Here is a 27,587-nt window from a genome sequence, read left to right as displayed (position 1 = left end):
AGGGCCACCTCTGAGACCTACCAAACAGGAAGGAATTTGACCTTTCATGGGTGTATTCATTTATATTCTCCTTCAGTACATATTCCTTATCTGCTGTATGCTGGACACTGAGCTGGAAAAGTGGGAACTTTGATGGTTTCTGCACTTAAGAAACTTTCATGGTCTGGTAGTAGAAAGAGTGTAGCCCACAGTGATTAAAAAGCAAGGATTCTGGAACCAAAGTGCCTGGGTTTATATCCAGGCTCCAGTATTTACTGTTTTGCCCTGCACAAGTTAGTTAACCTCTCTGAGCCTCTTTTTCCTCAACTGTGAAGGAGGTATTATAATAGCATCCACTTCTTAGGATCGTGAGGATAAAATGACAGTAGTTCATATTGAGAATTTAGTGATCAATATGAATTCATATTGAGAATTTAGTAATCAGTATGAATTCATATGGAGAATTTCGCATGGTGCCTGGCATATAGTAAGTGCTTAGAAAACACTAACTACAAATATTATCACCATGACTATTTTTACAAATATATAACCAGTCATTGTAGTCCAGTGTTATAAGTATATATGTGACTATATCTAGAATGCAGTAGGAGTGCCAAAAAAGAGCCCAGAGAAATTAGAGAAAGTTTTATAATGAAGGTATACTTGACATGAGCTGTGAAAATTACTTGCAAGTCACCAGGATAACTAGGTCAGGAAAGGTATTCCTGGTAAAGAATGAAAGAAAGAGGGAAGAGGCAGTTGGTAGACTTGAAGAGTCCTAGTAGGCCAGATCCCGAAGATGAGTGTTCGGGGGAAGGTTAGGAATAGCAGGAAGTAATGGTGAGCAAAAGCCTTCTCTGCCTTTCGCGCTGCAGAATTTAAATTTTATCTGACCTGTAGTATTGGGCGTTGGAAAGATTTTAGTACGTTAATCACTCACTTTTCATCGACTGAATGGAAGCTGGAGAGAGAGGGTCTAGCTGCAGAAAGACAAGTTAGAAGCACTGCAGTAGGTCCTGTTAGGGCCTCAGCTAAGGCAGGAGCAGCCACAATGGAGACGGCGAGATAGATTCAAGGCTGCTGACAGGATAGAGAGGGAGGGGGAGGCGTACAGAATAGAGATGATGAGTTGGAGGTGCCTGACAAGGTAGCATGGAGTAATGCAGTCAGAGTGATAAGGTTGTGTAACCCTGGCAACTTAGGGAAATCCTCAGAGCTTCAGTTTCTTAACTGTAACATAGTGATAATAACAGCTAACTCTCAAGGTGGGTATTTGTGATTTTTGGCTCCCCAGAATCCAGTCTACCTACTTTGGGTGATAACAGCCTGGTTTATCTCTGGGGAATTATCTTTCCTCATTGGATACACTCAGTTAGGACTTTGACCAAGGGTACCTTTTCTTGTCATGGCTGATGACTAGATATGTGGTCCAAGTTTTGCCGATTTGATTCCCCGCCTGCCCACCCCCCACCCCCCGGCTCTAGAATTTGAATCATCAGCCAAAGAATAAAACTGAAAACAGAGTTCATGCATTGTAGAGACAGTGTCCAGTTGAAACTTTCCCATAGTTGCTATTCCCAAGTCTCTCTGGAGCTCCGGGAGCCTATGTGTAGTTCTCTGCCTTTCCCTTCCTTGGAAGAGCGCCCCCATTTTGAGGAAATTCCCTTCAGCCTAAATTAGCTGGAGATGGTTTCTGTTGCTTCCCACCTATAAATTCTGGTGTATCGAGATGCTATTCAGTGTGCTGTACACAGTCGACGCTTCATAAATGTTCATTCCCACTCTCTTTGTGTAGAAAACCCAAGTGAAGATGTTCGGGGTCAGAACTAGAGTTTGAAAGAGAAGCCTGGCTCAGCAACATAGATTTGGGGGTCGTTGGTATGAAGATCATGTGTGTAGAGAGGTTGTCCAGTGGGAGTGCGAAGAATAAGGGGCAATGGGAACTGAGGGCAGACCTGAAGGAGGATGCTCCCATGTTGGAGGAAATCCTGCCACGGGTCTCTGAGCAGGTGAGCTCCGCCATCACTGCACCTGGACTCTGGTGCCCACAGTGCCCAGGCGGCCAAGCCCAGCTTCGTATAGAACAGGACTTGAACTTGGCCTGATTCTGTCTGGGGCCACTACTGTCAACAACGACGACAGCTGACTTAGACAAATTTAGGAGAAACATATCAATTTTATTAAATTTAGCTTCATTCATTGGTCAAAGCTCTCACTGTTAACTTGACTAAGACCTTTAGAAAAATGTTGTCATCTATTATTAACGGCTTTATGTACATATTAGAAGCAAGTTAATGTTCATGGAAAAGCGATGAGAATGCTCATGTGTGATTCTAAAGTTCAGACTTTCTGTGGTTGTGGAACTAGTCATCTTTTGGACACAGCCTGCAATGAGCTGAAAAGAACTGCTCACCTCCGTTGATTTCAAAGACCACCAGTAGAAGCAGAGGTTCTTATATCAATCAGCTGCAAAACTAAGTTTGCAGACACAGAGAAAAGAAGACAGAGTAACAATAGCAATGTCTTTATGTAGATTGGTCCCTTCCATCCCCCTTCCAAGAATGGGTTTCCAGAGAGTAGTTATTAATGCAACAGAATCTCTGGCTGCATTTCTCTCCAACGTTCAGTTAGATGGTAGTAATGTGTCAGTGTTCATGTCCTGGTTTTGATGGTTATATTGTGGTTGTCTAGGAGAATGCCCTTTGTAGGAAATACACTACACCCTGAAGTAAAAAAAAAAAAAAAAAAAAAATTCTCTATGAAGACTGGTCATGCCAAAGTCCACAACAAACTCTGCATAGATTCTATCTGTTGGTACACAGTCAAATCAAGGTTTGAGCCCAGGTGAAATGATGTTTTTTGCTAGCTTTGCTTTCATCTCCTTCAGCCTCTCTTTTCTCCTCCCTCATGGGCTTTCCCTCCTTCTCGTCTTATGCCTCCTGTTGCCGTCTCACCTAGAAAAGCAGGGCTGTGTCTCTCAGCATTTATGCTGTGATGGAAATTCATTCGTTAACCAGTATTAGTCTCTTTGTTTTTGTTCTTTGAAGTCTTTATCTCTAGTTTCAGACTAAAAGATGGCCTCATATTGAAGGTTGAGTAGAAAAAAACAAACTGCTGAGCTGGAGGGGAAGAAAGGCCGTCTTGTCTTTCAAACATACAGCGCCTAAGAATGGCCATGAAAAAGTCCACATTCGGTTTCTTTAGGGTAGTGCTTCTCAAAGTGTGTTCTCTCGACCAGTAGCAGCATCAGTGTTGCCTGGGAACCTGTTAGAAATACGGACTCTCAGATCCAGCTCAGACACACTGAGTGAGGAACTCTGGCAGGGAGGCCAGGAATCTGGGTTTGATCAAACCCTCCAGGAGGTTCTGGTGCACACTTAAGTTGGAGAACACTGGTTTTTAGGGTGTCCGGTGGACTGAGGTGTTCGGGCTAAGCCCCTCCTTCCTCACTCCATTTACTTCGAGAACCTGAAATGCCAGGGCCCGTCAGGAACTGTGAAGGGACCAAGATTTTACCCTATTCACAGACTGCCAGGTCACCTGCCACAGTTTCATAGATGCTGGCAGAAGACGTGAGACACGGGACGCGTGGGTCAGAGAGCAGAGGACTTTGTGACCCACAGCCCGTGACAGACGTGCGTGCCTCAGCTCCCTTGTCTGCCACTTCCCGTGGGAGTGACACACAGCGGACCAGCTGAGGCTGTTCACAGTGGGTTTGTGTCACAGCTGAGAAATCCCAAGCTTAGAAAACGCCCCATATAAGGAAGGCAGCGAGTCAAGCTGCCCAACCTTTGCCCCCCAGGGAAACATCTCTTTAGTATTCTGGTCAGGAAGCAGATCTGTCCTCTGCCCTGAAAGAAACACTGTCTCTATTTCCTGAGCCTATTTGCTGTGCAAACATCTTGCGGAAGATAGTCCAGAACAAGAGCTGTCAGTGCCTCTTCACAAGAGGCAGAGAAACAAGTGCAAGAGCCTGTGGTCTCCCAAGACCCAGCTCCCCTTCCCAACTTTACAAAAGGAACCAGTATAACAGTTTATACCTTAGTTCTATGTATATTTAGGTCAACCCTATGAATTGGGTAACATTATTGTTTCCATTTTTTAGATGAAGAAAGTGAGGCATAGAGAGCTTAAGTAGACAGCCCACCTTGAGGCTGCTTAGCTGATAGCAGAGTCCAAATACGAACTTGGGTGTCTGATACCAGACTTTACGTGAGCTTCTGTGTTTTATAAAACCACAAGTACTTTCAATAACCTAAAATATACCTCCAGGTATTATTCATTTTTATCTGACTTCTAACCATTGGTGTGTAATATCTCCTCCATTTCTCATAAATTTGACCTATTTCGCCTGTAAATCTTAAATATGATGTATACTTTTTTCTTTTTTTTAAAGAGGTACTACTTTAATGATATAAATTAAATAATAATGTAGTAATTGGGTCATTGACAAATAGCAGCAGTCTCTAAATTATAAATACGGTATGTTCTACAAGTTTACTTATTAAAGTCTCTTGGAATTTTGCATGTATTTACAAAAACAATGTTATAAATCTTATTTAGGGTTGTTAGAACTTGCAGGTAGCAAGATGATGTAGTAAGGAGTCTCCTAAGTACTTGATATCTTACTCAAGGCTTTTTTGGCTATACATAATAGAAACCCACATAGCAAACCTTAAGCCAAAAAAGAGACCAGGATGACTCATGGAACTCTGAGGTAAAAAAGTGTATGACTAGGTCTCAGGAGGCATGAGATCCAGGAAATGGGGAGCTGCCGTGAAAGTGTTTAGGGCTGTGTGACTTCTCACTGTGCTCTCTTTTCATTCTTTCTCGTTCTCTGGTATGGTTTCCCCTGCTTTCCCGTGCCCCTGGTGGAAGATGGTCCCTCTCTAAATGAAGCCCTCCAAAATGTACACATCTTCCTGGGTCTTATGATGCTAAAGACAGTGACATACCTCTGAGTTTCAGTCCCAAGTTTCCAGAAGAGAAAATTTGGTTGGCCAAGGCAGGTCAGGTTGCTGAGGTCTAAAGGGGCTCTTTGTTGCCTGAGTTATAGACCACTGAGAAGTGGAAAGAGAGTCAGTAGGTGGAGAACCAGAAGATGCCCCTCATCCCTAATAAAGATGGAGGGTGAGGTGTAGGCACGAGAGACGGGACAGGGCACGCAGGGTGTGCTTGAGTCAGCAGGGCACATCCACTCACCCTGGTTGCTGTCTACACTCTGCCCAGTGCGGGAGGAAGGCGAGAAAACTGCCTGGTGGCCCTGATACATTTCTTCCCTAAGGTGTGTGCGCTCAGGGGCAAAGGTCAAAGGAGGGAAAGAGGCTCGTTTCATTTACCTTCAGGTAGTAGGTGTTTCAAGATGATTGTAATGTTTGCACTTTATCTACAAATGGCTCACGAGTTAATTTTGACTCTTGTTTTAGGATTTGGATCGAAATCTGAGCAGACTCACAGCTTCATTTGAAAAAGCAATAGCCGAGAAAGTCCGGTGTCAAGAAGAGGTGAACCAAACCAACAAAACTATCGAACTGGCTAACAGACTTGTCAAGGAACTTGAGGCAAGTTAACCTTTTCTTCCAAAATTCTAACTGAAATATTCAGAATCAGCTTTGGGGGATTTTATCTTTATTTGTGGTCAATAAGGTCTAACTAAACATGGAATCAACAGTAAAGGGGAATAATCATCATTCACACTGTAGTTCTAACTTACTGAAAGGAATAAGTGATGGATTCTGTGTATTTTTCAGTGTATAGCCATGGACTCAGTGGTTTTCCTAAGATCTGTTATAAACTCAGGGCAGCTGTTAGATAACAGAGGTCTGAATCTTTTAGTACACATTTGCAATTGAGTTCTACCAATAAAACATTACCTCAAGCTAAGCCTGCTTGGTTTATTGGTTTTCTTTGACATCTTTTTACAGATGACTGATATGCTAATGCTAATAGTTATTCCATTAAATAAAGATTTTAAAAATAATTCTCATTAACTTTCTCCTCTTTGAACATGAGTGGTAGAAGAACATATAGCCCTTGACATCAGTAAGTCACAGATTTTCTGCTCTCCCGTGTCTAATATATTCACAGTGGAATAGTATTTGACCATAAAAAGGATTGAAGTACTGATACATGCTGCAACATGGATTAACCTTGAAATATCATGTTCAATAAAAGAAGGCAGACACAAAAGGCCACATGTTTTATGATTCCATGTATAGTAAATGGCCAGAATAGGTAAATCTATAGAGACAGAAAGAAGATTGGTGGTTGCCAGGGGTTGGACAAGGGGGCAGGAGTTTGGGAGTGACTGCTAATGGGAATAGAGTTTCTCTATTGTGTGAGGGAAACATTCTAAAATTACTAGGGATGATGGCACGGATCTGTGAATATATTAAAAACCACTCAGTTGAATACTTGAAAGGATGAATTTCATGATATGTGAATTAAATCTCAATAAAACTGTTATTTTTTATTTAAGTGCTACCTAAAAATGTAGAACTGCACTATTAGAAATGCATTTACTAGTATTTTGTTGAGGATCTATGTTCATCAGTGATATTGGCCTGTGGTTTTCTTTCTTTGTGACATCTTTCTCTGGTTTTCGTATCAGGGTGATGGTGGCCTCATAGAATGAGTTGGGGAGTGTTCCTTCCTCTGCTATATTTTGGAAGAGTTTGAGAAGGATAGGTGTTAGCTCTTCTCTAAATGTTTGATAGAATTCGCCTGTGAAGCCATCTGGTCCTGGGCTTCTGTTTATTGGAAGATTTTTAATCACAGTCTCAATTTCAGTGCTTGTGATTGGTCTGTTCATATTTTCTTGTTCTTCCTGGTTCAGTCTCGGAAGGTTGTGCTTTTCTAAGAATTTGTCCATTTCTTCCAGGTTGTCCATTTTATTGGCATAGAGTTGCTTGTAGTAATCTCTCGTGATCCTTTGTATTTCTGCAGTGTCAGTTGTTACTTCTCCTTTTTCATTTCTAATTGTATTGATTTGAGTCTTCTCCCTTTTTTTCTTGATGAGTCTGGCTAATGGTTTATCAATTTTTTTTATCTTCTCAAAGAACCAGCTTTTAGTTTTATTGATCTTTGCTATCGTTTCCTTCATTTCTTTTTCATTTATTTCTGATCTGATCTTCATGATTTCTTTCCTCCTGCTAACTTTGGGGGTTTTTTTGTTCTTCTTTCTCTAATTGCTTTAGGTGTAAGGTTAGGTTGTTTATTTGAGATTTTGCCTGTTTCTTGAGGTAGGATTGTATTGCTATAAACTTCCCTCTTAGAACGGCTTCTGCTGCATCCCATAGGTTTTGGGTCATCATGTTTTCATTGTCATTTGTTTCTAGGTAGTTTTTGATTTCCTCTTTGATTTCTTCTGTGATCTCTTGGTTATTTAATAGTGTATTGTTTAGCATCCATGTGTTTGTATTTTTTACAGATTTTTTTCCTGTAATTGATATCTAGTCTCATAGCATTGTGGTCAGAAAAGATACATGATACGATTTCAATTTTCTTAAATTTACCAGGGCTTGATTTGTGACCTGAGATATGATCTATCCTGGAGAATGTTCCACAAGCACTTGAGAAGAAAGTGTATTCTGTTGTTTTTGGATAGAATGTCCTATAAATATCAATTAAGTCCATCTTGTTTAATGTATCATTTAAAGTTTGTGTTTCCTTATTGATTTTCATTTTGGATGATCTGTCCATTGGTGAAAGTGGGGTGTTAAAGTCCCCTACTATGATTGTGTTACCGTCGATTTCCCCTTTTATGCTGGAGAGGGTGTGGAGAAAAGGGAACCCTCTTGCACTGTTGGTGGGAATGTAAATTCATATAGCCACTATGGAGAACAGTATGGAGGTTCCTTAAAAAACTAAAAATAGAACTACCATATGACCCAGCAATCCCACTACTGGGCATATACCCTGAGAAAACCATAATTCAAAAAGAGACATGTACCACAATGTTCATTGCAGCTCTACTTACAATAGCCAGGACATGGAAGCAACCTAAGTGTCCATTGACAGATGAATGGATAAAGAAGATGTGGCACATATATATAATGGAATATTACTCAGCCATAAAAAGAAATGAAATTGAGTTATTTGTAGTGAGGTGAATGGACCTAGAGTCTGTCATACAGAGTGAAATAAGTCAGGAAGAGAAAAACAAATACTGTATGCTAACACATATATATGGAATCTTAAAAAAAAAAAAGTGGTTCTGAAGAAACTAGGGGCAGGACAGGAATAAAGACGCAGACGTGGAGAATCGACTTGAGGCCACGGGGAGTGGGAAGGGTAAGCTGGGACGAAGTGAGAGAGTGGAATGGATACATAGGCACTACCAAATGTAAAATAGATAGCTAGTGGGAAGCAGCCGCATAGCACAGGGAGATCAGCTCGGTGCTTTGTGACCACCTAGAGGGGTGGGATAGGGAGGGTGGGAGGGAGATGCAAGAGGGAGGAGATATGGGGGTATATGTATATGTATAGCTGATTCACTTTGTTATAAAGCAGAAACTAACATACCATTGTAAAGCAATTATACTCTAATAAGGATGTTAAAATAAATAAATAAAATTAAAAATTTTTTAAAATGCATTTGGCTGAAGGTGATAGAAAAGTTGATTTACAGTGGCTTAAACAAATGGGAGTTTTTCACATATTAAAAAAATTCCAGAAGTAGACCATTATCAGTGTTGATTCAGGTAATTAGTGATCAGACCCCTAATCTCTCTACAGCCTTCTGGTGCTCCGTACTTAGCATGTGTCCGTTCACCCTCACACATTTTGCAGCCTGGTCACCGATGGAGGCTACACCTTTAGATTCAGGCAAGAGAGAAGAATCTGTAGCAGCTGGATTTTTCTCCTTTCATAACAAATACTGAAGTGTTCCTCGCAACCCCTTAAGCAAACTTAACTAAAGCACTTAACTTTTATTAGCCAGAACTAGAGTGACCACACCTAGCTGCAAAGAAGGCAGGGAAACTGGGAAATGGGGTGATCATAATCAGCCTAGCCAATCACAGTTCATCCCAGGGGGCTGGACACATTAACTCTCGTTTCAGAATCCGAGTTCTCTTACAAAGAAAGAAGGGAGAAATGTAAGGCACAATGGGTGGGGCTGGGTGATAGCCTTATTTCTTATAAATAGAGTAGACTTTTTAAAATCTAATTTAAATTTACTACAAATTTAAACCCATCATCCCTCTGAAGCTCATAGTTTATTATACATAAACTCATGGTTCACTCTGCAAAATTTATTGTCTCCATTCCGTTTCATTAATTGCAAGTCTTTTCTTCTAGTTGTTATGGTCAAAGCTCTGAAATCACCCTTGACTTTTTGCTCTCTTTCTCACACCCATATCCAGTCCTTGAGCATATTGGACTGGCTCTACCTTCAAAGTTTATTCAGAATCCCAGCATTCTCACCACCTTCACCTCGCCACGCTGATCCAGACCACCAGCATCTCTCCCCTGGAGTACCGCCGTAGCCTCCACCGTCACCCCCAAGATCCACTTCCCTTTGTGCAGCTGAGTGATGTTTTTTAAAAAATTAAGTCCATTCATGTTACCACTCTTTCAGAATTCCCGGGTAACTAATTGTCTCACTCAAAGTACAGTCCAGAGGTTTTATATGGCCTACGGGGCCCTCCGTGATCTGCCTCCTGGTTACCTCTGTCCTTGCTTCTGCCACCTTCCCTCCTGCTCCATCTTCAGTCTTCCTCACCCTACAAGTCACTCTCCTCCCTCATAATCTTTGCCTTTTTCTTCCATGTGGCTCCCACACTTCCTTCAGATGTCTGCTAAAAGTTCTCCTTATCACACGGTTTTCCCTGACCTCCCTACGTTAAAGAGCATAAACCTTGCCCCCTACACACACACACACACACACACACACACACACACACACACACACACACACACACACACACACACACACACACACACACACCCCGTAGCTCTTTCCACTTCCTCTGCTTTATTATTTTTTGATAGCATTTATGATCACATGACACACACTTGTATATGTGCATGTATGAACACATATACTTTTCTGTGGTCTTTTTTCCCTAACTAAAATATAAGCTCTCAAGAGCAGGAACTTCATTTGTTTTCTGCACTGCTTGATCCCAAGCATATAGAATGGTCCCTGGCACATCACAGGTGCCAATATGTATTTGTTGAATGAATGAATGGGTGAGTTTTGGGAGCCTCCTGTGTTGAAAAAACATTCTGGAGCCCTTTGAAGACTCATTTTTCTTAGATCATTTGAGAAATTCCACAGCTTCTAGTGGAGTTTATACCCGCTTCCATTTAAAGTGATAAGATCTAGGCAGTTTGAAGGGTTTATGGTTTATGAGGTACATGAGGAAAAGAAAAAGTGCCATTGAATTAGACTTACTTGAAGTAGAGAATGTCTGAAAGTTTTATCAAGGTAAAAACAGGCTTTACCTTGTATCTAACACACAACAATGTCTTCCAAAGGCTTTATTTATTCATGATGATTTAGAAAAGGAGAGGAAGAAATGGTTGAATAATGTTAACTAACCAAAAAAATACATATATGTGTGTATATATATATATATTTTTTAAAGGATTAATTGAAGATGTCAGACCTTTTCCTTTGAGGATAAATTCTTTCTGACTAGAACAGGAGACAGTTAACTTCTGAAGAACACCAAGACTGATGATTTTGTCTGTATAGCATTGACCTGGAAGCTATAGTCTCAACCATTCAGACTAATAAATCAGGCAATTTATATTTAATCATTAAGTAGCTCCGGAGCTGAACAGCTGTTCAAAATTAGAAATGGGTCACCCCAGCCAGGATGACATTACAGGCAATCTATAATGCATTAGAATAAAATTATAGTGATTTTTAACTGTCTAGAAATTTATTACAGGACATGTTCCAACTCTTAAACCCTTGTTAGCCAGTGTCAGTAATGATTTATGTTGCGTGGGTGGTATAGTGAAATTATTGACGATTTCAATCGCCGGTAAGTCTATGTTTAGTAAATCTTCAAATTTCAAAGCTGTTTTGGAGAATGAGGTGGGTGCCCTTTATTGTTTATCATCTACTAACCAAAGACAACAAAATTGGAGGGAAAGCAAATGAGAGATTCTTCTTCAAAATTAATGGATATATTATCTATAGCTGAAGAAGGAAAGTAATAAATTCTATAAAGAGGGCAAGGGAGTTGAAGTTCCCTAGTGTGTAATTATAGAGGTAACTTGGGGTGATCTTTATCGAGCAAAGCAGATTATCTTAAAATAGCTTTCATAACCATTGTCACCTGCTAGTTTCATTACCTCAGTGTTAGGGGTATTGTGATGGCTTGCAGAGAACTGGCATTGCAGTCTGCTCTGACATACATTGTTTTTGCTTTCTGTGGTCTGTCTCTCTTCTTTCATGAGTACAGCTAAATTCCACAGGGTTCTTCATTGCTTGTACTATCAATTTGCTGGGGTTTTTTTTCAGTTCCTATTAATTGACATGTTCTCAGAATGTGGTATTAAATTTTAGCATGCATTGAAACCAGATGAATTAGTGAAGTATTCTGCAGTTCAATCAATCCATAGATATTTATTGCAGTTTTAGTCAAATCCAATATTAAGGGCTCCACATACTTAACCCGGAAATCAGATTTTAAATGGCTAGCCAACTAGATATAAGGATTTGAACAGCATTCTCCGAGCATACTGTCTTCAAAGCTAGTGAAGTCCTGCTGGTGTCCATCTTTTTTACATGGGCTGTAAGTTCTTTCACTGATTGAGTGATTATACTATAAAAATAACCTGAGTTTAGTAACTACCAGCACTATTCTTTAATTTACAGAATCCTTGTTAGGTGGCTCTTTAAGCTTTATGTTTTAATTAATTGACATAACTGGTGTTTGTCATTTTCCTTTTTCTGTAATCAGCCCATGGCCCAAATGTTTAAGATAATGTTTGCTTAGAGTGGTGTAGTAACATTGCTGAAAATCAGGAATGATGGAGAGCATCCAAGCTGCCATTAAAAATCCTAACATCACTCAGTCTTGGCCACAGCTCTTGGTCCTCTACTCCTAGAGGGAGAGGAGACTGACTGTCAGCCTTTTAAGAAGGACCTCAATCATAATTAGAGTTCAGGCATCCAACAAAAAGGAGATGTTAAAGATCTCATGTCGTGTTGCCGTAAACTCCCCTGAAGATACTATGAGAGCACCTTCATAATGATGGGTCACACGTATGAACGATTATCATGGTCATGCCATCCAGTCATGTTCTGTTCCTTCTCAAGGCTGTGCAGAGTGACCTAGACGTAAACTGAGGAATACGGTAATTACATTAAACGTTTCTTGAGTTGCTGCTCACCCTGCAGTTACATCGGAGTAACCTTATCTTTCAGTCAGAGAAGATTCGCTGGGGTCAGTCTGTTCAATCCTTCGAAGCTCAAGAGAAGACGCTCTGTGGAGATGTTCTCCTTATGGCAGCATATGTGTCTTACGTTGGATCCTTTACGCAGCAGTATCGCCAGGAACTGGTAGACTGCAAGTGGGTTCCCTTTCTTCGACAGAAGGTAAGATCAATTCCTAACCTTAGCCACATTTAGAAGCATCACACTGAAATTTCAGTAGTAAAAACAGTGTATGTACCAGGCTTTTTTGTACCTCTGTAATCTCAACTGACTGGAAATTCTAGTATTGAAAGAGATGGTTCTTGTGTGTTGCAGTTTTTCTTATTTTAATGATGGTTTCAACCAGGAGATGGAAAATAGAAAAATTATTTGTATGAACCACAGAGATGTAGTTGGAAAACTGCTTTTAACAAAACTGTTAACTGAAATCAAATTTGGATTATCATGTTAGCAGATAGCATGAAACGTTTTGTTTTGTTAATAATACTACAGGTTATTTGTTGAAAATCTTTTTCATGACTACTTTCAGATGAAAAGTGTAGCACTTGTATATAAGTATAAAAATAGCTTATCCTCAATTTGAAAATTCAAACCCATAAGCAAAATGAAATCATAGATTAGGAAGATTTCAAATCGTGTAGTTTAAGATCATCCTTGTACAAAGGAGAAAACTGAGACACGGAAGTTTAAATGACTTGATAAAGTCATAAATGATAGGAAACCAGGCCACTGTTTTCTATGCTGCACTGTGTTATCTCACTTGATTAAAGTAGGTTCTTCACTTACATATCTAGCCCTTAAGAAATCCTAAATCTCTCTGTGTACTTGTGTTCTATGTTGGTAATTATGCCTCAGTTTTCACAATAGTTGTTTTCAGGACATAAAGACATGCCAGTGGAATTTCTGCAAACTAAATAAAATTAAATATTGAATATTTTGGAGAAAGCTTGTTATTAAAGGCATCCCATAATTAATAATTGTAAAAGAAAAATCCTTTTGTAACTAAATCATTTAATATATCTGTAGTATCAAGCCATATTTTTATATGGAAGATTTTTAAAACGAGGTTATCTGTATTACCCCCTGAATGTTCAGGGTTTTCTTTAAGTATTTCTGCCATAAAATATGCCTTTTATATAAGAGGATAAAGCATTCTGGTAATTTTGTCCACCTCCTACTGCATTGTGAGTTTCAGAAGGTGTCAGCTGTCTAATTCTTCTCTCTTTTTTGTCAGTCTCATCTTCTGCAAACTTTAATCCTCTACATGGGTGTCTTGGTCTGGGTTGCCCTATAACTACTTCAGATTGATGATTGTCCTCTTTTGTGGTCCTCTCTGCATTCTCCACCATCGATAAAGTTTTCTCATTCTTTCCACAATTATAGGGAAATTCACTTCCTGATGTGCAAACTGTTGAACGTCACATTGTCTTCTTATTGTTACAATTACTCTTCACTTTGGATCATGTAATAGTATTAACGGCATGAACTTAGGCTATCAGTCATTTTGCATTTTTTAAATTGAAAACTTGCCTTCTCAAATTTAAGTTTTAAAATTGAGTCTTAATTCTGGTATTGCATTCTTTAGTGTATGTGTTTCTGGGAAGTTTCCCATTAATCGATTTATATGTTCCCATTGACTTAAAATTCCAAATGTGGAGTTCCATGAAGATAACATTTTGTTTTGAAGAATAAAATAAAATTAACTGACTTATCCCAACTGTCTAAACATTCTAAACATATAGCCAAAGCAAAAATGATAATTTTTCTGATGCTCTATGCTAAACAAACATTCATTTTAACTATGGACCTGTGTTTCACTGTGGGCCCACAGTTCTCAAGACCCCCATGTCTGTTTTCAGTCATCCCACCGCTCTCTCCTTTCCTCTTGAGCATGTAGGCATCATGCTGAATGAGAAACAGACCTTCAGATGTGACCAGCTTACTCGCACTCATCTCTGGGCATAGCTATGCTAAAGGAAGAAAGAGATTCCAAACTGTATAAATGACATCCTTTTGGAAGAGACTTTTCTGTCTCCAAGACCCCTGGCAGAAAGTGCTACATAAAACCTAAAAGATGTCTGTCCTGTGGAATGGAGGTTTCCAGTTTCTGAGCTACTTACCTTCTACTCCTTCTAGATTCAGTCACAGCAAAGTGGAAAGACAGTCACATCTTTATGAACATGTGCCAGGGTCCAAGAGGGGCTGCAGTTGCTTATTCATGTTAATTTTTTGATGAATTTTCCTTCAGCAGTGTTCCCTTATCCTGCCCTCCCAAGAAGCAACTCCTCTTATTGCTCCACAGTATATAGGGTATTTTCTTACCCTATTGCTCTCCTGAGTATCTCTGGCTTGTCAGTTTGACTTGGGTGTCCTGGGGATTACAACAGTTTGTAAATTAACCAGTCAACAAGTGACTATGATTTATGTCATTTTAAAAATCTCTAAACTAAGCATGTCATTTATTAACGACCTGTTGACATATTTAAGGTAACCTTGGAGAGAAAACTCTTATAAAGTAAGACAGCAGTCCTTACTTAATGTGTTCCTAGAAATGAAGACTTTATATTCTAAATGCATCAAAACTCCAAAATCTAATGAACAAATTTAACTCAGTTCAAGTCAGAATTTCAAGGGGAATTATATTTTAACTTGACCCAGTGATTCTAAAGTTTGCTGGAAGAATATATTTTTAACAACACCGACATAATTTTGGAATAGAACGGGAAGAGGGCCCTTGTCCTTCAAGATATTAAAATATATTCTAAAGCTAAAATAATTACAGCAAAGTGGTTCTTCAAGGGAAGTAGAAAACGAGAATAGAATAGAGTTCAGAAGCATTTAAGGATGTAGAGAGATATTTGATATATTTAACGTATGATAATGTATAAAATCCCACAACTGCGTCTATCACCTCCCAACATTTCTACTCATATACTGTCTTCCCTTCTGATGCTGTAAGATGATACTTCTATTTAAGGCCAGCCGTTTGGGTTGTATTCTACTTTCCATCCCCTTTCCCTTCCTTGAGGACAGTTCTAGACAACTTTTCCCCTCTTTGTCATCAGAAATTTTTCTGTCTCAACTAATTCATTACTAGATCATTCCCACCAGCATTCAAACATACAGTTATTTCAGTTATTCCTCCCATTAAGAAAGAATATACCAGTGAATTTCTCTTTGACGCCCCCTGCCCCTCCAGCTACTCCTTCATTTCTCTGCTCTCATTTACAGTCAGAAGAGGAATGTACATTCACTGTCTCTAAATCCTCCCTCCATATTTCTGAGTCACTCCAGACAGGCTTTTGTCCCCACCACTCCACCAAAATGCCTCTTGTCAGATTTTGCTACCACGTTGCTAAGTTGAGTGGTTTGTTCTCCATTCTCATCGTACTTAACTGAATTTCATGCACTTGAGCACTCCATCCTCCCATAAATACTTGCTTCACTTGTTTCTAAGGAATCACCCTCCCCCCATCTTCCTTATACCTCACTGATCAATTTTTCTCAGACTTCTTTTTTGATTTTTTTTTCCTCTTCTCCCCAATCTCTTAATGTTGAAATCACCCAAACTTTAGTCTTTGAACTGCTTCTTACTAGGTTCATGGCTTTATTTATGTATTTTTTTTATTCTTTTCTTTTTTAATTGAAGAATAGTTGATTTACAATATCGTGGTAATTTCAGGTATACAGCACAGCGATTCAGATATATATATATTCCTTTTTAGATTCTTTTCCCTTTTATTACAAAATATCGAGTATAGTTCCCTGTGCTAAGGTTCATGGCTTTAAATGCCACCTGGATACCACTATCTCCTGCAGCCCAGACAATGGCATCTTCACTTCTGTGTCTGAAAGATGTCTCAAATATAGAACATCCAAGCTGAAATCCTGATCTTCCCCCTAAAACTTTTTCTACCTACGTGTTCCCGATTTGTTTAATGGTAGGCCCATCCTTTTGTTAGCTCAGGCTTGAAAACCCTGGAGTCATTTTGATGTCAGTCTTTTTCTGACACCCACATCCAGTCCATCTAGGAAATTCTGTAGGCTGCACCTTTAAAATATATTCAGAATCTGACCACTTTTCACCACCTTCAGTGCTTCCATTCCTGGGCCAAGCCATCATATTCCTCTTCAGTTAGTGCGAAAACCTCCTAACTGGTTTCCCTGCTTCTACATTCGTGGCTTCTCTTCAAAATCGGAGCTCAACATATCAGCCAGTGTGACCCTTTAAAAATGCAAGTCAGATTAAGTGAATTTTCTTCTAAAATCCCTCTAATGACTCCCCATCGCACTCAGAGCAAAAGCTAGAAACCCTCCAGAGGCTTATAAAACCCTACATGATTTGGCCCTGTTATCTCTCTTTGTTTCATTACCTGTTATGCCTTTCCTCACTACTCTGATCTAATCACACTGGCCACCTTCCTTGAATATGCCAGATATGCTGCAGCCTCAGGACCTTTGCACTAGCCGTTTCTTCTGTCTTGAAGTACCTTCCCTGAGGACATACGTTGTCCCACTCCCTTCCATCAATCAGGTCTTTGTTCAAACAACAGCTTCAAATCCCTAGATGTGACTACAACCTTCATCCCTCAGCATGCCTCATTCTGCTCCATATTTTTCACCATAACATTTATTACTTTCTAATATGTTATCTTATTCATAAACTTGTTATGGTTAATATCTTTTCCCTCCCCCAGAGAAAATGTAAGATCCATGGAAGCAAGTGTTTTGCATGTTTTGTTCACTGTTCCATCCTAGAATGGTGCCTGGAGCATTGTGGATGTTCAGTATTCCTTTTCATTGAGATATAATTTGTATACCATACAATTCACCCATTTAAAGTATACAGTTCAGTAGTGTTTAGTGTATTCATAGAGTTGTGCAACTGTCATCACAGTCAATTCTGGAGCATTTTCATCACTCCCAATATAAACCCTACACCCATTAGCTATCACCCCCAGTCACCCCATTCTTACTGGGCTTATACAACCACTAATCTGTTTTATGTCTCTAAAGATTTCCCTGTTTGGAACATTTCATATGAATGAACTCATCAAATATGTGGTGTTTTATGACTGACTTCTTTCACTTAGCACATTTTTAAGGTTCATTCATGATGTAGCCTGTGTCAGTCTTTCACTCCTTTTTATGACTGAATAATATTCCTTAGATGGATATACCACATTTCATTTATCCATTCATCAGTTGATGGGCATTTTTGTTGTTTCTGCTTTTTGATTATTGTGAATAATGTGGCTATGAACATTTGAATTTTTCATGTACAAATTTTTTTTGTGGACATGTTTCATTTCTCTTTGGTACATACGTAGGAGTGAAATTTTCTAAGCTGTGTGGTAACTCTATGTTTAATCTTTTGAGGAACTACCAGACTACCAATACATATTTTAAAATAAATGTGTGCTTAAATGTACATTGTGTATCAGTGGGGTAAGTAATGGATTATTCAATAAATGGATTATTCTATTCAATAAATGATAGAACAACTGACCAACCATTTGGGCAGAAATACAGCTAGTACTCTCCTTCATGGCTTCATGTTAAATAAAAAGAGTTCCAAGTGAGTTAAGTGTTAGAATGTTAAATAACTTAGAAAATGTAGATGGACTGATGTATAATTATAAAATGGACAATATAGATGAACATTACAGAATTAGTGAGGGGCCATATTATAACCCCATATAATAAACTAAGAAAAGAAGTTTGAAATTAATCCGAGGCATGGGGAGTCATTGAAGGATTTTAAGCAGGTCTGTGACATGATCAGATTACTCATTTGAAAGCTCACACTGGCCACAGAGGGAACAGGACTTGGAGGGGGAAGAGACTATTGTTATCTGTTAGAATGACAGTCCAGAAGACAATGAACTGAACAAAGTGATGACAGTAGACGTGGCAAGCTGGGGCGTGATTCCAGAGGGGGCAAGGAAGAAGAGTTGATGAAACAATGCAATGGATTGATGGGGAGAAAGTAAATATATGAAGGTGCTATTCCCTCAAATTAAAATTAGTTTGAGAGGACTTCCCTGGTGGCGCAGTGGTTAAGAATCCACCTGCCAATGCAGGGGACACGGGTTCGAGCCCTGGTCCGGGAAGATCCCACATGCCGCGGAGCAACTAAGCCTGTGAGCCACAACTACTGAGCCCATGTGCCACAACTACTGAAGCCCGTGCGCCTAGAGCCCGTGTGCTCCTCAACAAGAGAAGCCACCGCAATGAGAAGCCCGTACACCACAACGAAGAGTATCCCCCGCTCGCCGCAACTAGAGAAAGCCCTTGTGCAACAGTGAAGACCCAACACAGCCGAAAATAAATAAATAAAATAAAAATTTTTTTAAAAAGGATTTCAAAGGAATTTGGGGGCTTTAGAAAATGGTGATGTTACATTATTAAAAATATATGTATGTAAGCACATTTAAATAAGATTAAAATATGGATAAGGCTTAAAAAAAAAGAAAATACAATACAATTAGTTTGAGAGAAAAGAAGAAGAGTTTGGTTTTAGAAACATTGAGGTGTCTCTGAAACATTCAAGTGTCAATAACCAGTAGAGAGCTGGACAAGAGTGTTATTGGATGGGAGTCATATCTGGGAGTGATTGATGTAAGGTAGTTCTTGGAACTATAGGTGTGGTGAGATCTTCTAGGGAAGAGGTTTAGAGTAAAGGGAGCTGAGTCAGTGCTGACATGTAAATAGGAAGTCGAGGAAGTTGAAGAAGGCGCCCGGCAGAGACTGGAGAAGCCCCAGGCAAGAATGGTGTCATAGGAGATAAGAGTAGAAACATGGGGATGGTCAGTGATGCCAAAGCCATAGAGACAAGTGAGAAAAGAACTAAGAAGTAAAAGTGTCATCAGACTTGGAAATGTGAAGGTCTTTTGTGACCACGAAGGTGTAACCAGCCAGAAGCCAGATTGCACTGAGTTATGCAGGAAGTGAGGAAAGTAGGCAGAAAAAGCAGATTGTTCTTGTAGGAATTTGCCTGTGAAGAGGAGATGAACAGAAGTGCCTAGTTAGAGACATGAAGTAAGTGAAGGGTTTGTTTTTTCAGTATGAATGAGACTAGAGCATGTTTCTATGCTTCCACAGAAGGAATGGAAAAGTAATTGCTGATGATAAAAGGGGGAAGAGGCCCGATCCATCAGAAATTGGGAAGAAGGCATCAGAATAGAGGAAAATGGAATGACCCTCAGGTAGAAGACGCAAGACTCCTTCAAGTTAGGTGGGATGGAAGGAGACAAAGGTGGACACAGGCAGAGATACTGATACAGGGAAAGAAAGCTGATGTAGTCATAGCTGCTGGTCTCTCTTCTCTCAGGGAAGCAGGAAATTGCAGTGCCAGTTGGCCAAAGATAAGAAAATTGAAACTCGAAGATCGCTGTGAGGAGGGTGGTGAAAACATCCAAAATACCCATCGAGAGCAGTTGGAGAGTAGATGTTAAGTGTTGCCAAGCAGCTTTAGGAAACCAAAGATGAATTTGGAAAAGATAAATTTGTAGTCACAGTAATAAAGCTGTCATCAACAATACTCACAGTCTGGGAGCAAAAAGAGAAGACAGAGAATGTATATTTCAGCCAGGGTACAAGATTTATAGGCAGATAAGCCAGAAGGAAAAGAAGACAGGGACGGTCGTGTGACAGTCAGAAAAACGATTAAGGAAAGGAAGGCTCTATTTAGGTTCCGTAAAGATGTGAGTGTAGTTAAAAGTTAAGGGTTACAATGTTCGTTGCAGCACTATTTACAGTAGCCAGGACATGGAAGCAACCTAAGTGTCCATCAACAGATGAATGGATAAAGAAGATGTGGCACATATATACAATGGAATATAACTCAGCCATAAAAAGAAACAAAATTGAATTATTTATCGTGAAGTGGATGGACCTAGAGTCTGTCATACAGAGTGAAGTAAGTCAGAAAGAGAAAAATAAGTACCGTATGCTAACACATATATATGGACTCTAAAAAAAAAATGGTTCTGATGAACCGAGGGACAGGACAGGAATAAAGACGCAGACATAGAGAATGGACTTGAGGACACGGGGAGGGTGAAGGGTGAGCTGGGATGAAGTGAGAGAGTAGCATTGACATGTATACACTACCAAATGCAAAATAGATAGCTCGTGGGAAGCAGCTGCATAGCACAGGGAGATCAGCTTGATGCTTTGTGACCACCTAGAGGGGTAGGATAGGGAGGGTGGGAGGGAGACGCAAGAAGGAGAGGATATGGGGATATATGTATATGTAGAGCTGATTCACTTTGTTATAAAGCAGAAACTAACATGCCATTGTAAAGCAATTATACTCCAATAAAGATGTTTAAAAAAAAAAGTGGTTAAACATATGATAGTGTTTCTCAAAAAGCTAAATGTAGAATTACCGTATAATCCAACAGTTCCACTTTGGGGAATCTACTACCCAAAGGAAGTAAAAGCAAGGACTCAAACAGATACTTGTATATTTGTTTATAGCAGCATTATTCACAATAGCCAAAATGTAGAAGAAATCCAAATGTCCATCAACAGATGAATGGATAAAGAAAATGTAGCATATACACACAGTGGAATATTATTCAGTCTAAAAAAGGAAGGAAATTCTAACACATGCTACAACTTGGATGGACATTGCAGATGTTATGTTAAGTGAAATAAGCCAGTCATAAGAGGACCAATATTGTGTGATTCCACTTATATGAGGTACCTAGAACTGTCAGCTTCATAGAAAAAGAAAGTACCATGGTAGTTGCCAGGGGCTGTGGGCAGGGGGTAATGGGAGTTACTGTTTAATAGGTATGGGGTTTCAGCTTGAGGAGATGAAAAAATTCTGGACATGGATTGTAGTGGTGATTGCTCAGCAATGTGAATGTACTTAATATCACTGAACTGTACACATTAAAATGATTAAAATGACAAATTTTATGATATGTATGTTTTGCCACAATGAAAAATCGGTGGTGGGTAAAGGACTGGTTGTCTTAATGCTATTGGTAAGAGTAAGTATTATGTTTAAAGGTGTGAGAGAGGAATAGATAATCAGGGTTAAAGAATTGGGTATTAGATGTTTAGATTTCAATAATGAAACAATTTCAGATTATTACAAGGTCTGGGATAGCATTTCCATCTAAAGAAGGAGATGGTGTAATACCCTCCCAAAATATACCAACATCGTTGAGGGTAGGGGGTGTGCAAGGGAGACTAGGCATGGGCGTGTTGTGTGATCTTCCCAGTGGGTTCTGAGATTTTACCCTCCCTCTGCCTCCTCCCCCAGAATGCTAGAGTGGAAAGGAAATGTAGAACTTTGGCATGAAGGATGTCAAGGCTGGAGAGTGGATTCGTCATCTCCATGCGCACTGAGGTTGTCACAGATTGATAGCCAAACTTGGAAAGTGAGAAGGACCAATGGCTGAGGCTTTAATATGAGGAGGATACATAGAGGATTGTAGAGCTGGACTCCATGGGCCTCAGAGGTGGCATTTTTCCTCAAGGACGGAAGAGCTGTGGTCTTGGAATGATGTGCAGGGGAGTAAGAAGAATGACCACTGTTACCCACACACATTTTTTCAGTAATGGGAATATTAAGAAAATGAAGTCTACTTAAGAAAGCCCTCAAGGGAAGTGATACCCTAGGGCATTGGTTCTTGGACTCCAGCTTCACGTTTAAATCATGTGGGAGTGAACTTTGAAAACATACAGATGCCAATTGAAGTTGAATCATTAGAGATTGGGGGGGGGGGGTATGTTGGCAGCTTTGAAAGCTCTCATGTGATTCTAATATACAGCCTGGGGTTGAGAGCCACTGCCCTAGGGAAGAGCTGGGTTTTAGTTGAGACAAGCAGATAGAGGGAGCAAGAGAGTTTGGCCCAAATAGGACTAGGATACTATAGGACGTGCGGGAACAATTGTCAGAAAGTGTGACAGTGGGGACATGAGTTTGGAGGATGGCATGGGGAATGCCATCCATTCAGAGCAGTGTGGTGGTAACTGAAAAGGACAGGGGCAGTGGGCGTACGTGGCCTTGAGGATCCAAATAAAATTGTTACCCAAAATTGTTTCCAAAGTTATCGTCTGCTGGGCAGACAAATGAAGACATGTGCAGGTTCAAGGAGGCATTTGCGCTCCACTCATTAATCTGACCTAGCAGTTTATAGACAGAGCAAATACATGGAAGTATTATACATGGAGTTAACCTTTCTAAGCCTCCGTGTCCTGAGCAAAAAGAGAGTGAGAGAGACATCTACTTGGCAGAACTCCTGTGAGAGTTAAGTGAGGCAATGAACAGAGTGAAAGTATATGAGTAACTTTTGTAAGCACTTAAAACCTTACAAATACTGGTTGTTTTGTTACCGTCATATTAAAAGAAACTGGGAGTCTTACCTCATCAGGAAGTTCCCTTTTATCCTTTGGAATATATCACTTGGTCAATTCTCAGAGGATGCTAATAGGCATTTGGTGTTAGGATTAGTCAAGCTTGGCTCAGGGTATGTGCTTCCAGCCTGTTCTTTTCCCTCTAGTAAAACTTCTTAAGAGGGGAGGCTCTTTCCCTTTTTTTTCAGCTCCATCCTGACTGACAGCATGCTGCACTATTTAATGAAGCAATTAGATGGATTCTCACTGAATTGCTAGGCTGACTTTGGACTCCTTCTCTGCACTTGGTTTCTGTTTTTGCAGACTCCTTCAAGGAATTCTGCAAAGAAGAGTGGATTAAAAAGAAGATAACATATGAATTGAGGTTTATTTTCCCCACTCTAAACCTAGGTTAAAATTACTGTGAAAGTGATAACTGTATTGCAACTATCAAAAATTTTTTTGAGGGGAGGATTAACCAAGATGGCGAAGTAGAAGGAAGTGCTCTCACCCCCTCTTGCGAGAGCACCAGAATCACAACTGGCTGCTGGACAATTATCGACAGGAAGACACTGGACTTCACCAAGGAGGATACCCCACGTCCAAGGACAGAGGAGAAGCCACAGTGAGACGGTAGGAGGGGCGCAATCAGAGTAAAATCAAATCCCATAACTGCTGGGTGGGTGACTCACAGACTGGCGAGCACTTATACCACAGAAGTCCACCCACTGGAGTGAACGTTCTGAGCCCCACGTCAGGCTTCCCAACCTGGGGGTCCGGCAACGGGAGGAGGAATTCATAGAGAATCAGATTTTGAAGCCTAGTGGGAATTGATTGCAGGACTTCGACAGGACTGGGGGAAACAGAGACCCCACTCTTGGAGGGCGCACACAAAATAGTGTGTGCATCGGGACCCAGGGGAAGGAGCAGTGACCCTGGGGGAGACTGAACCAGACCTACCTGCTGGTGTTTGGGGGTCTCCTGCAGTGGCGGGGTGTGGCTCTGTTTCACCGTGGGGACAAGGACACTGGCAGCGGAGGTTCTGGGAAATACTCCTTGGCGTGAGCCCTCCCAGAGTCTGCCATTAGCCCCACCAAAGAGCCCGGGTAGGCTCCAGTGTTGGGTTGCCTCAGGCAAAACAACCAACAGGGAGGGAACCCAGCCCCACCCATCAACAGTCAAGTGGATTAAAGTTTTACGGAGCTCTGACCACCACAGCAACAGTCAGCTCTACCCACCACCAGAGCCTCCCATCAAGTCTCTTAGATAGCCTCAACCACCAGAGGGCAGACAGCAGAAGCAAGAAAAACTACAATCCTGCAGCCTGTGGAACAAAAACCACAGTTACAGAAAGATAGACGAGATGAAAAGGCAGAGGACTATATACCAGATGAAGGAACAAGAAAAAAACCCCAGAAAAACAACTAAATGAAGTGGAGATAGGCAACCTTCCAGAAAAAGAATTCAGAATAATGATAGTGAAGATGATCCAGGACCTTGGAATAAGAATGGAGGCAAAGATTGAGAAGATGCAAGAAATGATTAACAAAGACCTAGAAGAATTAAAGACCAAACAAACAGAGATGACCAATACAATAACTGAAATGAAAACTACACTAGAAGGAATCAATAGTAGAATAACTGAGGCAGAAGAACGGATAAGTGACCTGGAAGACAGAATGGTGGAATTCACTGCTGCGGAACAGACTAAAGAAAAAACAATGAAAAGAAATGAAGACAGCCTAAGAGACCTCTGGGACAACATTAAACGCAACAACATTCGCATTATAGGGGTCCCAGAAGGAGAAGAGAGAGAGAAAGGACCTGAGAAAATATTTGAAGAGATTATAGTCGAAAACTTCCCTAACATGGGAAAGGAAATAGCCACCCAAGTCCAGGAAGCGCAGAGAGTCCCATACAGGATAAACCCAAGGAGAAGCACGCCGAGACACATAGTAATCAAAGTGGCAAAAATTAAAGACAAAGAAAAATTATTGAAAGCAGCAAGGGAAAAACGACAAATAACATACAAGGGAACTCCCATAAGGTTAACAGCTGATTTCTCAGCAGAAACTCTACAATCCAGAAGGGAGTGGCATGATATACTTAAAGTGATGAAAGGGAAGAACCTACAACCAAGATTACTCTACCCGGCAAGGATCTCATTTAGATTTGGTGGAGAAATCAAAAGCTTTACAGACAAGCAAAAGCTAAGAGAATTCAGCACCACAAAACCAGCTCTACCACAAATGCTAAAGGAACTTCTCTAAGTGGGAAACACAAGAGAAGAAAAGGACCTACAAACACAAACCCAAAACAATTAAGAAAATGGTCATAGGAACATACATATCGATAATTACCTTAAACGTGAATGGATTAAATGCTCCAACCAAAAGACACAGGCTTGCTGAATGGATACAAAAACAAGACGCATATATATGCTGTCTACAAGAGACCCACTTTAGACCTAGGGACACATACAGACTGAAAGTGAGGGGATGGAAAAAGATATTCCATGCAAATGGAAATCAAAAGAAAGCTGGAGTAGCTACACTCATATCAGATAAAATAGACTTTAAAATAAAGAATGTTACAAGAGACAAGGAAGGACACTACATAATGATCAAGGGATCAATCCAAGAAGAAGATATAACAATTATAAATATATATACACCCAACATAGGAGCACCTCAATACATAAGGCAACTGCTAACAGCTATAAAAGAGGAAATTGACAGGAACACAATAATAGTGGGGGACTTTAACACCTCACTTACACCAATGGACAGATCATCCAAAATGAAAATAAATAAGGAAACAGAAGCTTTAAATGACACAATAGACCAGATAGATTTAATTGATATTTATAGGACATTCCATCCAAAAACAGCAGATTACACGTTCTTCTCAAGTGCGCAGGGAACATTCTCCAGGATAGATCACATCTTGGGTCACAAATCAAGCCTCAGTAAATTTAAGAAAATTGAAATCATATCAAGCATCTTTTCTGACCACAACGCTATGAGATTAGAAATGAATTACGGGGGAAAAAACGTAAAAAACACAAACACATGGAGGCTAAACAATACGTTACTAAATAACCAAGAGATCACTGAAGAAATCAAAGAGGAAATCAAAAAATACCTAGAGACAAATGACAACGAAAACACGACAACCCAAAACCTATGGGATGCAGCAAAAGCAGTTCTAAGAGGGAAGTTTATAGCTATACAAGCCTACCTCAAGAAACAAGAAAAATCTCAAGTAAACAATCTAACCTTACACCTAAAGAAACTAGAGAAAGAAGAACAAACAAAACCCAAAGTTAGCAGAAGGAAAGAAATCATAAAGATCAGATCAGAAATAAATGAAATAGAAACAAAGAAAACAATAGCAAAGATCAATAAAACTAAAAGCTGGTTCTTTGAGAAGATAAACAAAATTGATAAGCCATTAGCCAGACTCATCAAGAAAAAGAGGGAGAGGACTCAGATCAATAAAATCAGAAATGAAAAAGGAGAAGTTACAACAGACACCGCAGAAATACAAAGCATCCTAAGAGACTACTACAAGCAACTTTATGCCAATAAAATGGACAACCTGGAAGAAATGGACAAATTCTTAGAAAGGTATAACCTTCCAAGACTGAACCAGGAAGAAGCAGAAAATATGAACAGACTAATCACAAGTAATGAAATTGAAACTGTGATTAAAAATCTTCCAACAAACAAAAGTCCAGGACCAGATGGCTTCACAGGTGAATTCTATCAAACATTTAGAGAAGAGCTAACACCTATCCTTCTCAAACTCTTCCAAAAAATTGCAGAGGAAGGAACACTCCCAAACTCATTCTATGAGGCCACCATCACCCTGATACCAAAACCAGACAAAGACACTACAGAAAAAGAAAATTACAGACCAATATCACTGATGAATATAGATGCAAAAATCCTCAACAAAATACTAGCAAACAGAATCCAACAACACATTAAAAGGATCATACACCACGATCAAGTGGGATTTATCCCAGAGATGCAAGGATTCTTCAATATACACAAATCAATCAATGTGATACACCATATTAACAAATTGAAGAATAAAAACCATATGATCATCTCAGTAGATGCAGAAAAAGCTTTTGACAAAATTCAACACCCATTTATGATAAAAACTCTCCAGAAAGTGGGCATAGAGGGAACCTACCTCAACATAATAAAGGCCATATATGACAAACCCACAGCAAACATCATTCTCAATGGTGAAAAACTGAAAGCATTTCCTCTAAGATCAGGAACGAGAGAAGGATGTCCACTCTCACCACTATTATTCAACATAGTTCTGGAAGTCCTAGCCATGGCACTCAGAGAAGAAAAAGAAATAAAAGGAATACAAATTGGAAAAGAAGAAGTAAAACTGTCACTTTTTGCAGATGACATGATACTATACATAGAGAATCCTAAAACTGCCACCAGAAAACTGCTAGAGCTAATTAATGAATATGGTAAAGTTACAGGATACAAAATTAATGCACAGAAATCTCTTGCATTCCTATACACTAATGATGAAAAATCTGAAAGAGAAATTATGGAAACACTCCCATTTACCATTGCAACAAAAAGAAAATACCTAGGAATAAACCTACCTAGGGAGACAAAAGACCTGTATGCAGAAAACTGTAAGACACTGATGAAGGAAATTAAAGATGATATAAACAGATGGAGAGATATACCATGTTCTTGGATTGGAAGAGTCAACATTGTGAAAATGACTATACTACCCAAAGCAATCTACAGATTCAATGCAATCCCTATCAAATTACCAATGGCATTTTTTACGGAGCTAGAACAAATCATCT

General features: G+C 39.8%; 1 protein-coding gene across 1 annotated transcript in view; it reads left to right on the top strand.

Moving 5' to 3' along the window:
* DNAH11 (dynein axonemal heavy chain 11) overlaps positions 1–27,587 on the top strand; it is a 335,383-nt gene that overhangs the window by 239,525 nt on the left and 68,271 nt on the right. The window contains 2 exon segments of the mRNA XM_061198505.1: positions 5,406–5,544; positions 12,372–12,538. Coding sequence (XP_061054488.1) covers positions 5,406–5,544; positions 12,372–12,538 — 306 coding nt within the window.

The sequence above is a fragment of the Eubalaena glacialis genome, chromosome 8 (assembly GCF_028564815.1).
Source record: "Eubalaena glacialis isolate mEubGla1 chromosome 8, mEubGla1.1.hap2.+ XY, whole genome shotgun sequence".
NCBI classification, from domain to species: domain Eukaryota; kingdom Metazoa; phylum Chordata; class Mammalia; order Artiodactyla; family Balaenidae; genus Eubalaena; species Eubalaena glacialis.
Note: the sequence above shows the minus strand (reverse complement) of the source record. Positions and strands in the feature narration are given on the sequence as shown.